This window comes from Vigna umbellata, chromosome 7 (assembly GCF_029865625.1).
Source record: "Vigna umbellata cultivar VRB3 chromosome 7, Vumbellata_1.0, whole genome shotgun sequence".
Taxonomy (NCBI): domain Eukaryota; kingdom Viridiplantae; phylum Streptophyta; class Magnoliopsida; order Fabales; family Fabaceae; genus Vigna; species Vigna umbellata.
This window is the reverse complement of record NC_142171.1, coordinates 45826088-45843674: the sequence shown is the minus strand read 5'-3', so window position 1 is coordinate 45843674 and position 17587 is coordinate 45826088. Positions and strand designations below refer to the sequence as shown.

The 17587-nt window shown below is 28.8% G+C and overlaps 2 protein-coding genes across 2 annotated transcripts; one reads left to right on the top strand and one right to left on the bottom strand.

Annotated features, from left to right (window-relative positions):
* Positions 1-7730: 7730 nt before the first annotated feature.
* Positions 7731-9056, top strand: LOC148196394 (2-oxoglutarate-dependent dioxygenase DAO-like). The gene is made up of 3 exons (XM_088094129.1): positions 7731-8111; positions 8209-8524; positions 8619-9056. Exons 1-3 carry the CDS (start codon positions 7774-7776, stop codon positions 8862-8864), a joined length of 900 nt encoding a protein of 299 aa, XP_087950255.1. The 5' UTR covers positions 7731-7773; the 3' UTR covers positions 8865-9056.
* Positions 9057-14235: 5179 nt separating this feature from the next.
* Positions 14236-17354, bottom strand: LOC148196393 (putative peroxygenase 4). The gene is made up of 6 exons (XM_088094878.1): positions 17282-17354; positions 15953-16057; positions 15265-15350; positions 15081-15175; positions 14768-14893; positions 14236-14594 (listed from the first exon to the last, which is right to left on the bottom strand). Exons 1-6 carry the CDS (start codon positions 17319-17321, stop codon positions 14447-14449), a joined length of 600 nt encoding a protein of 199 aa, XP_087951004.1. The 5' UTR covers positions 17322-17354; the 3' UTR covers positions 14236-14446.
* Between the last annotated feature and the right edge of the window lie 233 nt (positions 17355-17587).

The window sequence follows — 17587 nt, the reverse complement described above, 5'->3', positions numbered from 1 at the left end:
GTGACTAAGTGTAAGCAAAAAGAAATATTGATATAATAATTATTTATAGAAAAAACTTTTGATTGTTATTATAATTGGTTGTTATGATGTATATGATTTTTGTTATTCTAAACTTTGTTTATGATTTGTTAATTATGTTGAAGTTTAGGTTAAATAATTTGAATTAGAAGTTGATTTATAAAGCGTGGTTTAGCCCAATGTATTGATAATTAATAGTGTGTTAATTTTGATTGAGATGTTATGTCTTATTTTATTTTTATATACTACTATAATAATATTTTAAAACAAGTATTAGGATATTTAAAAAGAAAATTTGATAACCAATTTTTGAACATAATTTAAAATTAATTGTGTGGTGGGTGAATGATAGAATTAATATGAAGAAATTGTTAAATTATTAAAGCTAAGAAAATGTAAGGGTTTAAAAAGAGAAAAAGAATATGTGGTTTGTATGTGTATTATTTACCAGAGTGTAGCCTGGAAGGCTTAGTACAGAACAGAAATGAGAATTTCAAGAAACAGAGTCGATGGGAAGCATCTCCCTCCTTTAATTATTAAAATATTAAAATAAATTTATTAATTAATTTTAAATTAAAAAAGAAAATTTAGAAAAAATATGTTAAATAATTTTCGAAATCTGTTAAGATATGTTAAAGGTTTTCGAAAAACATTTAACATATTTTCTAAAATTTTATTTTTTAATTTAAAGTTTAATAAATAATTAATTTATTTTAATATTTTAATATATTTCTTTTTAATTTAACATATTTTTAAATCACTTTTATTATAAAATTTAAAAAATATTTAAATTATTTTAATATAATTTAATGTTATTATTTTAATAATTATCATGGCAATTATAATAATAATAATAATACAAAAAATAATTATAAAAATAATAGTAATAATAATCATAAAATATATTTAATATATTTTAATATAATGATCATATTAAAATAAATTAATTAATTATTAATTTTAAATTAAAAAATAAAATTTTGGAAAGATATACTTAAACGGTTTTGGTAATCGTTTAATTTAAATTTAAACAAATCAATTATTTATTTAAGTTTAAATTAAAAACAAAATTTAGAAAAATATGTTAAATCGTTAACGAACCGTTTTAATATATTTTTTTATTTTTTTAAATTTAAAATTAATAAGTAATTGATTTATTTTAATATTTTAATATGTTAAAATATATTAAATCAGTTTTTATATTATTACTATTATTTTTATTTTATTATTAATACAATTGAAATAATAATATTAAAATAATAACATATATTAAAATAAACTAAATATTTTTAAATTTTATAACAAAAGTAATTTTAAAAAATTGTTAAAATTTAAAATTTCAATTAAAATATTAAAATAAATTAATTATTTATTAAATTTTAAATTAAAAAATAAAATTTAAAAAATATGGTAAACAGATTTAAAAATCCATTAAAATAACCTTCAACTATTTTTGAAAATCGTTCAAGCTTTCCATGATTTTCAAAAACAATTCAAATATTTTCCATTCAAGCCAAAAAAAACTGTTGTGAATTTTTAATGTATACTTTTACAAAAATTATTAAAAAACAAAATCAGATTTATTCTTAGAAATCGAATTGTATAATATCTCTTCGCAAAAAATATTAAAGAAAAAGTTAAATTCGATTTTCGAAAAACCAAATTTTAATTTCTTACAAAACCATACTGTCTAGGTAAATATTATTCAAAGTGTTATATTCTCGTAAATTAAAAAAAAAACTATACTATGTGAAAGAAAATTACCAATCACATGCTGCATCCATAAGCAAAAGTAAACTAAAAAGACATATGGGTAACAGAAAGAAGAAAGAATAGGACTACTTTTGACCAACAGGTGCTGGAGATACGGCTCAGCAAATTATGCCTATAAAGAAATTTAAAGTAAATTTTACTTGCCTTTTGTTCACTTTAATATATTTAGAAGAAAGTGATTGAGAAAATTTGTAAAAATTAATATAAAATTTGATTACTATAATAAATTAAAAAAATTTACTTTCAAATTTACTCTTACTTATTTTTAAATCATTTTAAATAAATAATAAAAAATTTATCTTTAAATTAAATCTATTCAAATAAACAAAGTTTTATAATCAAATTAAATTAATATGTAAATAATGTTGATCAATAATTGTGCTCGGCAGATTACATGTTCGAGGAGTATTACAACTATATGAGTCAGAAAAGAGTAATCATTAAGATGCTAATGTAGGTCCATCATGTTTTCATCTGTTTTACATAATGTTTGTTTTGTGAATTTGTGAGCTGTTTATAGTTCGTATACATTTTTTAATAATTTTATTTTTATTTAATCAAATTAGTAAAATTAATAATTTCTATAAATTTATTTCTTAAAATAATTTTAAAATATAACTTTATTAAAAATATAAATGATTTTTAAGTGAATTGAAACAAGGAAAAGAAAGAGTAAATGAGGAAACTATTTTTGGATGAATTGAGTAGGAATGAATTTGGTGAATTAAAGAAGAAATGTAAATAAGTAAGTTTGTTTAAACATGATTTGTTGGGTTGATATTGTTAGATTTTAGAAATTTAAATTAATGCAAGTTCTATGGGTGATGAATATTTATATCTTAATTTAAAGTTTAATTTTGAATTATTAATTGATATATTAACTTTAAAGATTTATTTAAATAGGTTTGGTATTAATTAGGTTTATTGAACTTTTGAGATAAAATGATCTTTTAAAAGTGTTTTTTTAGTTATAAAAATATTTTGTTTATTTGTTTATTGATGCAACTAAATTATATTTTAGTTTATTCAAAATCAGTCTCAAATAGAAGCATGTGTAATCAATATATCTTTCTAAATTGATAGCGTTGTTATGGGTGTGATCAAATTACTACTACTAAACAATAGTAACCTTAGTATTATTAAGTGAGTAAAAAAAAATTAGTAAGAGTAAAGTAATTCAAAGTCGTCTTCCAACAAACACGAAATTGATTCCAACAAATTAGTTTTAATAAAAAAAAGATTAATTTGTAACATTCTTTTTTTTTATGTCACAAGTAATTATGAGAAAAAATTTAATTTATTATAATGCCAAATAAAGGAAAACTTATTCCAATATTGTAACTTTCAAATAAAATTTCAAAATAACTGCTTCAAATTAAATGGAAATGTTTAAAAGTAAAACAATAAGAATTCTCTCATTGTTCTATTCATCAATTTGTGCATCTATAATAACATTAGCTCCCATATAACAATACGAGTTATACAATCATTGCAACACACAACAAATAATAAGAGTGAGCTACCAGAAAAATACATCCAACCAAAGAGTATAAACAATATCCAATATACATCAAACTAATGCAATTAACAAACCACGCCACCTAGATTAGCTCAATCAGATGTCACACCTGGAATGTACCAATACCAACTACTTAGAACCCATGTGTCGTTCTAACCTTACCATACAAAACTTGTTCACCAAAACAAAAAGTATTCACCAAAGTAGGATAGTTCAAGTCATCATCCATCGTAATTTCGGTCCTATCTCCCCAATCCCTCAAAGACTTGTGAGTAAAAACTTCGTTGCTGATCACAACAGGTACTATACTCAACTCGAACTGAAAACCTACGAGTGAGACATCCATCTATTTCTACTCCCTCAGAAGAGGAAGGTGCAGTACTCGAACCTCTATCCTTTCCATTATCCTTTATAGGGGAAGAGACCCTTTTTCTACTGCCTCTTACAAGCAAATAAGACATTTTCGGTCTACTAAGTACGATAAGAAGATCCCACACATAATCTGTATTTCACTCTCAAACGGCAAACATACATAGTAACATAACAACCTCCCCATCAACCCATGCTAACCCAACTCCAGCTACTACAACACACTAGCCTTACTTGGATCTCGAACAGTCCCTCCCTAAAATGCCAACCAACACTTACAATTTAACCAAAATAGTTAGGTTTCAATCACTAACCGAGCGTCATTTTCACATAATTTACAAGGCAAACTATTGTCGTTGTGTTGATGCTAAGAACACCTCAAAGCAGCACCTATACAAGTCTAATAACAAATTAGAAAACATTAAGACACTTGCTGTCAAACACCTGTCCCCAGATCTGGTCAAACTCACTCATTCCCCAACCGCCAAATGCAAACAACATTAAGCCACTGCTCTATATATATTAGTAACCTAAACCCATTTGTTCCAACACTTAAAACTGACATTTCATATTCATCATAACACTTAAAATAGAACCAAAAGCACTTAGGATCAATTTTTACCACCAACAGATTTAATTACATGTTTCACATGTTACTATTTTATTAGCCAACATAAATCATATATTAATGTGAATGAAATTATTGTTCGTTTCCAATGATTGCTCCACACTAACCTCTAGAATGAATGAAGAATGATGTCTTAATTTGCATTTTGAGGCTAATTGTTTTGTTTATTCATCCCAAATTAATAGTTTACTTAGACGTCATTTCTTATTCAGTTATAGACAATAGTTAAACATTCCAAACCTACTTTTTCTTTATTTGTTATCATAGAATCATAAAAGGAAGGCTTTCACACTTATATCGCATTGTTTCTTGCATAAAACATTCGTGTTATACAGTAAAGGCGTATGGGAAACTATACATACATGAGTATGAGTGTTGGTGTTTGCGTTTCGTTTTAGACTTGCTACCTTTTTATTTTATTAGGTGTTTTTTTACTAGTGAGTATAACTTTATTTGTTTTTTAGCTTTCCAAATTGCAACGTACATTTATAAGAAATTTATCATAGCCTTGGATAATTATTTTGTCTATGTTATCTGGTCAACGTTTTTTACTAGTATAAAAAAGTTTTGACGTATATTATTTTTTATCTTTAACATCTGAAAAAACGTTAACCTTATAAAAAAGGTTTTGATGTTTTTTATTTAGTCAATGTTTTTTACTAGTATATAAAGGTTTTGACGTATATTATTTTTGACCTTTACGTTAATGTTATAGTGGAATTGGTGTGGAAAGAAAAAAAAAAAAACCTTGAACGGCATCTAAAATTGTCATTTTTTGTTATTAATTGACGTCATAAATGATCATTTTTCAACGCTAATTAACGATGAAAATAGTTATTTTCTGACATTAATTCACGTCAAAAATGGTCATTTTTAGATGTTAATTAACGTTTTTTTTGCTATTTTTCGACGTGAATCATCTCCTTTATTTTTTTTAATAAATAGTGATTCATTTTTATAACTTTACAAAACTTTAAAAGTAGAAAACCAGCCCATGTAGATTAGTTTTGTCATTTCATATATCCAAACTCATTTTCAAATTTGTATGATTTATAAATTTTTTGTTTTGATAGCTATCATTATTGTTTTTGGTTGAAATGTTTTTTTACCACCCCTCAAAACCCATGAGCCCTTACTTTGACTCTGTATGAAGTTTAAAAATTATTTGAAAAATCAATTAAAAAAGGTCTCTTTCTATTTTTCATCAGTTTATTTTATTTTTTCCAAACTTTGAAAAAATATTTCACATACTTAGACTTTGAATTTTGATATAAAATTTTTTTGGGGTCTTGTCATCATATTTTGGTTCTTTGAACAAATTTTCAAGTCATTTGGAGTTGTTTTGAATATACTCTCAGTTTTACCCTAAGTTTGGGATGTATACGATGTATGAACAACAAACAAGTTCAAAAATATCAATATCAACAATATGAACAAGTTCAACCAATTTATAGCCCATAAAAAACGAAAATGGAAACGAGACCAACATTCTTGAAGGTGAGTTCGCCAAAATAAAGTGTTGTCGCTAATAAAGTAGAATGGATCTATGCTCCAAAGAGTACCTATGCACAAAATCAACCGGTCAAAATGAAAGAAAATCATAGGTAAAGTAGTTAATCAACATGCATTTGTGTAAAATGAAAAAAGATTACATTGAGTAGATGCGCAAAGATAAAGTAAATAAATTTTCAATCTTCCGTCCAAATTTTTAATGAATTCACTAACATACAATGTCTGAAAAGTGATATTCCGATGTGTTATAGCTTTTTGACGTTTGACACTAGGGCTTTCGACGTCATACTTGAGTACACACTAGTGCAAAAACAACATATAATGTCATGCGTTCAACGTCTAACCATTAAATAGCCAACGTTAAAAATGACCGATGACATTGTTGTAAATAAATGCATTTATTAGACGTCGATAGAATTGTAATTCGACATCAATTTATTATATTGGGTAAATTTTACGAAAATGTTTGTCACCAAGATGAAAATGTATTTACGTATGACGTTGAATTCCCTAGAATTAGACGTCAAAAAGATATAAAACATCGAATGTCCCAGTGTTAAACGTTAAAAGGTTAGTGAATTCAACAAAAAATTGAGTTGGAGATTGAAAATTCATTCATTCTATCTTAGCGTGCGATACTTTCTTCTCTGCTCAAACTTTTTATAACGAAGTTTGACGATCATCACATGTAATTTTTCTTTCATTTGTTACAAATGCATGTTAATTAACTACTTTATGTATGATTTTCGTTTGTTTTGACCGATTATATTCGTGTTCTTGTCTGTCATAGACGCATTCTGCTTTCTCTCTTACCGGTGGCATTACTTTATTTCGACGAAGCCACCTTTTGAAGGTTAGTTTTCGTTTTCGTTTTGAAGAACTTATTTGTTGAAGTTGTTTGTTATTTTTTTTTGTTGAACTTGGGTATTGTTGTTGTTTGGTTGAACTAGTTTGTTGTTGTTTGATTGAACTTGTTTGTTGTTTGTTATTGTTGTTTGTTGTTGATACTACACGTTCATAGTTCATGCTTTATAAAATATCAAAAACTGAATTTTGTTGTTTTTCTACTTTTTAGGTCTCGGAGAGTTATAAAAAAAGATCACAATTAATTGAAAAAACAAAAAAAATTGATTAAGGTCGAATATTGACAAAATTCGACGTTAATTTGCTTAACGTTGAATTGTTCTATGTTCGACGTCAATTTAACGTCTCCCGATATGATGTCGACTTCGAATTCAACGTAAAAGCCCGAAAAACAACGACCTTATACGGTGTTTTCACCAAAAATTTTTTTGAAATTTAACGTTAGAAATTGAGAATTTCGTCGTTTAATGAACATATGATTTCGGAAAATTATAAATTTTGACATCTAAATTGAATATCTATTAATAAAAATGTCATCAGTCATTTTTAATGTTTTTCTTTCTCACGTTAATCGTGAGACATTGAATTTTTACTTTGCACTGGTCTCATTTAAAAACTTTAATATTGGTAGCTTATGTGTCCAAAATTCACTTGAAATATATATAATGAACTAGATGGTAAAATAGTTAGAAAGAGAGGTCATTCAAATAAACCATAAGAAAACAAAGCCTTTATTTTCTTATAAAAGAAAAAAAAAATTAGAACACTGTTAGCAGGAAACAAAAAAGGCTACTTTAATCTGATATTCGATAAGTAACAGATGAGCAACCAATGATTTTTTTAGCAGGTCGAGTAACATTATCCTATCCGACCCAACCTATTACCATCTCTAATTATCATATTCATTTTTTTCAAAATTTAAATTTAAGTGAATTATTAAATTTACATTAGGGCACAATATATGTCTTGAAATTTACAAAACCTTAACAATAACAAGATACTTTTACCGAGGCAAGACACATTCTTCACTATATATACCAGTGAGTTAACTAATTCTTCACAAAAACTGAGAGTGATATCCAAGGCAGAGATGGAGGCTACTGTTCCTGTGGTGGATTTTCAGAAGCTTTCAGAAGGAGAGGAGTGGAAGAAGCTAAGAGAAGCATGTGAGAAATGTGGTATTTTCAGGGTCATCAACCACCCTATTCCAGAAACACTCATGAAAGAGATGAAATCAGCAGTCAAATTCTTGCATGATCTTCCTTCAGAGATAAAAATGCGCAACAAATCCATAATTCCTGACAGTGGTTATATTCCACCGCTTCCATCAAGTCCTCTATATGAGGCCATGGCGATATATGACTTTCATAAATCACCACAGGCACTTGAAGATTTCCTCTCCCAGCTCAATTTACCACCCCATCACAGGTTCCTTTCTTCAACCTCTCTCTTTATCTCACCCATTTATGAAACTAACTAATTAAGTGCGTGAAAAGAAGATTTTTCAAATTTGTTTGCATGACAGGAAAATAGTAAAAGCTTATGGGAAAGCAATTCATGACTTGGCATCAACTATGGCAGAAAAGATGGGCAAGTGTTTGGGTATAGAGGATGTTGATTTCAAGGACTGGCCTTTCCTTTTAAGAAGTATTAAATACAATTTCAGCCCAGAAAATATAGGTGAAATGGGAGTAATGTTGCACTCAGATACAGGATTTATCACTCTACTTCAAGACGATGAAAGTGTCAGTGGTCTTGAGCTGTTGGATGATTCTGGCTTATTTAAAGCAGTGACTCCCAAATCAGGGTCCTTCCTCTGTATTGTTGGAGATGTTGGACATGTGAGCATATATAGATTAACAAGTTTATATTTTGTTTCTTTTGAATTACATTAATATGCATAGTCTTGAAAATAAATATACCTTTTTGTGACAGGTTTGGAGCAATGAAAAATTTTGGAATGCGAGGCATCGTGTAATTTGCAAGGAAACATGTAGTCGTTATTCGTTTGGTGTATTTATGTTAGCAGCAAGGGATGGTATTGTTGAGGCGCATCCAAAGTTGGCTGAACTTAACGATGGTCCACGTTATCGACCATTTAAGTATGAAGATTTAAGGAAGTTCAGAATCCTCACAGGAAAGAGAAATGCTGAAGTTCTTCATCAATATCGCATTGCTTAGTCCTTTCTCTGCACGCAAACACATCAAACAACACCAATTTTCCATGCAAGTCTCAAAATGCTGTGATTCTATCATTGTTGTTTTGCGTTACTGTTGAACTTGTTAAATATCAGAATGAAATAAAGTTCTGATCAATTATGCTATGATTGATATCCATTGAAATAAATTCATTATAAACATCGATGTTACAGACGTTGATTGATGTGGAAAATAACAAAATTTCCATGAATGATTAAGGATGAGATTTGCGTATGATGGCATGATGCTTTTATTAACAACAAAATAGGGAATGCGTTTACGTCTGAAAGAAAAAGGAGTTTTAACTTAAACAACTTAATGTTTTTTGAAAAAGTAGAATTGCTTAAAAAGGAAATTATTGTTCGTTTCCAATGATTGCTCCACACTAACCTCTAGAATGAATGAAGAATGATGTCTTAATTTGCATTTTGAGGCTAATTGTTTTTTTATTCATCCCAAATTAATAGTTTACTTAGACGTCATTTCTTATTCAGTTATAGACAATAGTTAAACATTCCAAACCTACTTTTTCTTTATTTGTTATCATAGAATCGTAAAAGGAAGGCTTTCACACTTATATCGCATTGTTTCTTGCATAAAACATTCGTGTTATATAGTAAAGGCGTATGGGAAACTTCACATACATGAGTATGAGTGTCGGTGTTTGCGTTTCGTTTTAGAATTGCTACCTTTTTATTTTATTAGAGGTTCAATAAAAAAAACTTTCCCACTTTATTTGGGGCTAAAATATTCGTATCATGTAACGTGCTCTTTCACGTAATTTATCAGTTGTAGTATAACTTTATTTTTTAGCTTTCTAAATTGCAACGTACATTTTATAAGAAAATTATGATAGCCTTCGATAATTCTTATGTCTATATGTTAGTTGTCTACAAATATAAAAGAGGGCTTTGATATATGTTAATTTCGAATGTTTATGATAAAAGTATATGATGAGGTTCTTCTAAAGACAAAGATTGTGGTTGCATGCTCTGCTATTCTCCAACAATATAGGGAACAGAAATGAGATCCAAAAGCTAAGGTTTTTCCTAACCCTTTCAAAATAAAAGAAACAAATGACGTAGAAAAAAACTTCTCTTTGTTTTTGTATTGTTACTACCTTCCAACTTTCAATTGCTCTCCTTTTGTTGTTTGGAGCTAAAGAAATATGCAAGCTACCAGTTTCATAGCAGGGATTCTCAGGTTCACATTTGCAATTCATGATTCAAATCTAGTAAATTTACAGTTTGTTTGGACTATATAACGTTTAATCCTGCAAAATAATGTATCTTGATTTAGCCTATGATATCTTCATCTCTTATCATTTAAATGTTTCTCACCCATTTCCTAACTTATTGGATAAGTTATGTCACGTCTTACACTATTTATGTCTATTACTCATTAAACGTATTTCCTATAACGTGTATGAATTGTAATAATTCTTCGACATTATAGTTCGACATTGTAATAATTGACATTATAGTTCTTATATTGTATATATATCGAATGAACTTCAAGTAACAAACTTAAACATTTTTTTATATTTCAAATTGCACACATAATTTAAAAAAAAAAAAACTTCAAAACACTACAATAATTCTCTTCAATTCGAAAACAAATGTCAACGAAAATCTATATATAATTCATAATACATAATACAAATTTCAAAATAAAATGAAAATCACAAATTTATATTAAATTAATTTGTACATGGTGTAATAAACCCTACACCCTAAACCCTAAACCCTAAACAATAAACCATAAACCCTAAACCTTAAATCTTAAACCCTAATCCTAAACCATAAACATTAAACCCTAATCCTAAACCCTAAACCATAAACCCTAAACATTAAACCATAAACCCTAAACCTAAATCATAAACCCTAAATCTAAACCCTAAATCCTAAAAGACTTGTTATTTAACTCATGTAATTGTTATTGAATTTTTTTTTCGCAAATTTCTTTAAAAGTCTTGTATGAAAAACTTTCGGTAAGATGTTAGGATAAAAAATACATAAAAGTCAATATACTAAAAGAATATCGTTTTAGAGATTATAGAAAAGAAAACAACATTCACACTTAAAAAGAATGATTTTCAGAAACAATTTCCAAAGGATATGGATATTGTAACATCCTAAAAAAATATAGCATAAAACTATATACAAGTGTCAACATTTAACAATATAATAGAACAATTACTTACTGTATTAATAAAATTAAACTTACAGTTATTACAAAATAACCATAAAATTTAAAATTTTACATAAACTTCTTATACAACTACCAAACTAGATTCATATAATCGAACGGTTATATTTACAAAACAAAATAATGACCGAACGGTTTCACTAAAACTATTTACACTAATAACCTATTCACTAATGACCGAACGGTTTCACTAATAACCTATTCAGCAGGAGTCTCGCCGTCCAGCTCTTGTTCTAAAGTAAACTCTTCCCCTTCTGCTCACATCCAAAAAGGATGATCATCGCAATAGAAAAAATCGAACGGTAACATGGATAAAACAGAAAAATAAGGGTAAGCTACTACAATTTAATTGAACATGCATACATACAATTCATTCAAGTACAAACAATACAAAGCCGAACACTATAGCATACCAAAATCAATGTAAATAGACATATACGAATTTAACCCTATAATACATGCATAAACCGAACACCTGACTTGACCATCCGGATTGTATGAATACGTAGCTTGAGGTCGTTCATGCACTCGGGTGGTGTAGTAACTGGAAAACCATTAGTTGTCACCCGAGGTTAGTCCGTTATAACTCACCCAAGAACCTATGGGCTAGGACCTCCTGTCATTCTCACACAATGCATTACCCATCTCTACTCGAGAATTAGTAATCATCATAATATCAGGATGAACTCCGTGAATTTTACTATCCGTATTCATACTTTACCACATTACACTGAGACATTCCTCCTTGGAATTCTCTTCCACATTACTTGAAATATCAACTTTTACTTTAATATCATTAAGATTTTCCATACACATTAGATCCATACAATTATCTCAAATAATCAGAGTCACACTTTGAAAATATCATTTTAATATCAATATTTCATTCAGAGCAGAAGACCGAATGGTAACTACAAAAATCCCTGAATACTACCGAACAGAAACTCACCAACTTACGAAACCAAACACTAGAACTAAGACCGAACCTTTATAATTAATTGAACTATTGATGTAAAACCGAACGATATTTCACTATTCACAAATCATGACCCAACGATATTCCACTATCCCCAAAACAAGACCGAACGGTATTTCACTAATCAAAGATGAGAAATAGCTAACTACTAGAAACAACCAAATTACTACTACGAAACCGAACGACATAACCTAAGACGAATACTTACAACTTAATCTGAACACTTATAATTACTCCTACAAACTATTCATCAAACCTAATACTTTTAAAGAAACCGAACGTTAAGACATTATGGCTGAATTATACAAAAACTTGTATCCGATTATAAACGAACGTATTTTAAGCTTATTACAAGTACGAGGTCTACTAATACTATTATATGAACTATCACTAACCAAAATACCTAATCCAATAAGAGTGATCGTAAAGACATAATCATTAACACTTGATATATCAATCACTCCCTAAAAATCGAGCGGTCATGCACTAGTAAGGCTAAAATGCTAATTCTATTGATAACTTATTAACTGGCCATGACCAAATGGTCGAGACCGAACACACAGCTTTTCTGCATGATTCTGCAGGATCCCTACAGACTTATACAAAACCACCAAAACCCATGAATGTAACACTTTATACGAACATATTCAAATCATCAAATCATCAAATCATTCAATCTCACACATACACAGAATCATCACACCAACCATCAAATTGAATAGTTTCCCTTACCTCTTACCAGACCGAGCCGCTCATAGTACAGAATCTGCCCACCACCAAACCCGCAAAGCCAATATTCACTGTTTGAGGAAAACAGAACACCCAAAGAACCAGAAATGTGATCAGATTTGAAGAAGAAGACGAAGATAAACACATGCAAACAAAAACTTAGTTTGCATGTACCAGAAACTAGATTTTTCTTAGAAGTAGAAAGACCTACTAGCTCAAACCACAACTTGATCGTTTGAAAGGAGAACCCTTGCCACCAGCAACCCTCACACACGTTCTGATGAATGATCAGATGAAGGAAAACGTGAGAATCAATGGAGGAAAAGATGATAGTTTAGAGAGAAGTTAGAGATAAGGAGGAGAAAGTGAGGTTTCAGAAAGTTGGGGAAGAAAATGCATGCAGAAAGTGGCACCAGATTTAAAATTTTTACTTAAGTACTACCGTCAAAACCGATCGGTCCACTCTGCTGCTCACACCTGTCTTCCACTTTCTGAAGCTCTGAATTCCCACCCTTCCACCTGGCTTCCACTTTCTCTACAACATTTAAGGGTTCTGAGGGCATGTGACACTCGGGCACTAACGAGGGCGGGGAGTGATCGCCGATGCAAGAGACACAAACAAAGAGTGGCTCCTGGCAGGCTTCTAGTGGGAGGGACACATGGAAGAATCGAACATACACTGGAATGAGAGGGATCTAGAGACTGTATAGGTATGTGACTATACAGTTGAAGGATAGCTTAAAGGAATTGATTTGGCTACTCATATCACCATAATGCATTTGTTTTTCGGTAGCCTAACCCATAACAACTCCATGGTTAAGCGTCCTTAGCCTGGAGTAATTTAGGGATGTGTGACCTTCTGAAAATTTTTCTTTGGAAAGCCTCGTGTTGATGTGTGGGGACAGTCAATATTCTCTGTAAGTTGCCGGGACGTTACAGGCATACCAACAATTAATTATTTTATTTTTATGAAATTTTATAATTATTGAGAAAAGAAATATCAAAAGTTAACAAATTCGTAGCCTATTATATCTTTTAGGATAATGTTTTTACGACTAACTTGTTCCGGGGATGGTCTTGTAATGGTTGACAATAAGATAAAGTTCGCAATTTATATTTTAGAAAAAATTAATCTCTTCATAGGAAAATGGTTGTTTAATTAAAAAAATAAAATAAATAAATGCTATAGTGACATTACTTTTAATCAATTGATTATAGATGTTAATTACTTTAATTAGAAGTTCAATAATACTAAGAAAATTTCCTTGTTATTTTATTATATACACATCACAACAATTAATTTAATCTTAACATATATATATATATATATATATATATATATATATATATATATATATATATATTATATATATATATATATATATATATATACACACACATACCAAAAGACAAAAAACTTTGCTTTTTTTCACCACAAATTCCAAATATATATGGATATGACAGATGACATATATACATATAACTTGAACAAATACATCAAATGATAAACTAAATTCGAAATAAATAAAAACATTTTATGACCCTATATTCTTAAAAATCAACTTCACCACCATGAACAAATCCTTACTTTTACACATTATTGTGTCTATATATAATAGAAAAAGAAAATTATCACCAACAAAAGAATGAATCACTTTTTTGTGTGTGTAGAATGTTCCTTTTTCAACATTTCAAACAAGCTTCCATCATAAACACCTCGGATTGTTTCCTTTTGTAGTAAACCACTCTTGTCTTTGGCAACTTTGTAAAGGATCTTCCATTCTACCAAGCCACCAATCCTTTGATATACATGTTAATATTCTTTTATTAGAAAATAATAATAATAATAATAATTAAATATGTTTTTCAGTCAGAAATAAAAGACAATCTTTTGTAATTGTTGGAGATAAAAAATATATAACCCTAATAATAATGAACGGTCAAAATGTTAAATTAAAAGAGAAATTTATACCTTCCTTTGATATCTTTGGGTTCTCTATTTGCTTGTATCATCTGCATTAGCTCATCATATGTGAGGGCATTTGGTTGTGTATGTGCATGTTTGGTGAAAATGTCTTCAAATTTTGAAGGAAGAAACCTAAAACGTCATAAATTAACGATAATACGTGGAAAAATAAAAAACACGTTAATAGATAAGTTTCTTGATAAATAAATTTTAAATTTAATTCAATTTTACAAAATCATTTATAAAATAAAGTTTGTATTTATTTATCTTTAATCGATGTATATAAAATGTGAAATAGTATATGATTATAAATACCCACCTTCCTTCAGTATCATAGACTCCAGTGTCACTGCCATGTTTGCCCAAATGGATGTTCTTAATTTCAATTGGAAAAAGTAAAGATGGAAATTTTCCCTAAAAAAAAAAAACCTTTTTAAGGACTTTATTCATAAACATAAAAATTTAAGAAAATAAAAAATATTTTAAGGAATAAAGAGAAGTACTGGACGAGTAGTTTGACTAAGACCCAAATTGATGAACAGAGAAAGTCCAACCGACGAAAATATTCCATTTCCAATTTCACGTAACCCTGCATTTAATCATAAATAAAAACTTCTACACTGAAATGCTCGCACAATGACAAAATAATATTCTTTTCAATCAAACATGAGATGCATGTACCTAGTTCACATTTATTGAAAATTAATTAATTTGTTAATAATGTTAAATTTATATGAAATTACTATTTTTTATATTTTTCTCAAATAATTAATGCATCAAAATAATCATTTATAACAATAATAAAGAAATTACTTTGTCATTCTCTATTCAGCTTAGTAATTTAATCCTTATATTTACATTTATTATTCATTTTGATATTTATATATTTTTAAATAAAAAAAAGTTAATTTGTCTCTTACTTATTAATACTCTTATCTATCAAGATGGAAATGTAATAAGTAAAATAAAAGAGAGGGAATGTTTGGAGAAGTCTAGACTCACTATACATAATCACATTTGTATTAATATGAATTTAACAAAATAAATCTAATGATTTTTTAAAATTAAATAAAAGATAAACTGAGGGAAAAATTAAAAAAAAACCAAATGAACCCCTAAAATATTAGGAAAGAAAAGGTATTAAAAATTAGAATATATATAATGATGGTAATCATGAGTGAGGAAAGTAACCTTGAAAAGTTTCCCATGGATAAATGACACCATCGTGATTCTTGTCAAAGAAAGCAGCATGCTTCTGCAAAACGTTTTCGTGAAGTGGAATTGGTTTCTCACCACCTATTTAAAAAACACAACATAACTTATATGAATATTTTATGAAAATAAATATTCTTTTCATGGCATATATAACATTGGAGTGTCATTTATAAGTAATTATTTTTTAAGTACAGATGACAATATTAAATGTTGAAAAGTTATTTTGTGAATTAAATGAATTGTTAACAAATATTTGATAATTAGGTAAAAAATAACAAATTTAAATTTTAAAGGGATGAAAATCAAAGAAAATATTTTCTAGCATCTAAACTAAAAATGGTCTTAATTTATAGACTTTATAAATTTGGTTTAATCCTTTATACATCCCTATTTATGTACGAATGTCTCAATTGGGTCCTCGTTTTTTAAAGTGTATCAAAATGGTCCTTAATTTTGAAAATTCATATCAATTGAGTCCTTTCCGTTAAGTTGGCTGGACGGCGTTAAAAAAATTCATGAGTGGATGCTGAGATGACGAACGGACGCTCGTCCACCAGCGGACGAACGCTCGTCCATCAGCGAACGAACGCTCGTCGACCACCGAACGAACGCTCGTCGACCACCGAACGAACGGTCGTCCAGTGTGGAACGAACGGTCGTCCAGCAGTAAGAGGTCGACGAGCGTTCGTTTTCTGGTGGACGAGCGTTCGTTCTCTGGTGGACGAGCGTTCGTTCGCTGGTGAACGAGCGTTCGTTCGTCATCTCAGCATCCACTCATGAATTTTTTTAACGCCGTCCAGCCAACTTAACGGAAAGGACTCAATTGATATGAATTTTCAAAATTAAGGACCATTTTGATACACTTTAAAAAACGAGGACCCAATTGAGACATTCGTACATAGGGATGTACTAAAGGATTAAACCTATAAATTTTAAGTTTAATAACTTTTTTGTTTTCTGTTATAAGATTTTTGTTTTCAATTTCGTCGTACTGTTTTAAATGTTCATCGTTTGATCTTAAATAAATGTTAATGTAATATTTTCTATCAAATTTGTTATAACTTCTTATAAAAGTGATGATATTTATTATTTGTATTACATATCAAAAATTTATTTTACTAGTGAAACAAATGACGTTACCATTAATGTAATATATTAAACCGGAACCAACTTATTAAAACCATTCAAAATAATAAATAAAGAGCTAAAGAAGTTATTAAATATAAATTTTGCAAGAGTAAATAAAAGCAGAAATATAAGAAAGAAAATATTTAATTTAAAAATATAGAGAATAGCATTGCATACCCCTTTGTTTTGTGTTTTCTAAGGAAGGAGACGAATCCATGTGATAGGAAAATTGGAAGAAAATAAGAGCTTTGATTTCTTGGTTTGAGTTATAAGTATTTGAGATGGTTAAATTCATATTTATATGTATATGCTAAAAATGGGGTGTGTTTGGCTTAGCGTGTAGGAAATGATCACCAACTTAGACACAACCCATTTGGAAAAGACATTTATTATTAATTTTATAAGTCAAACAAACATTGCTTCATCTTAAAAACACTTATCCTCTTTTGCAGGTAGGAACAAAAAAAGGTGACTGATCAATTC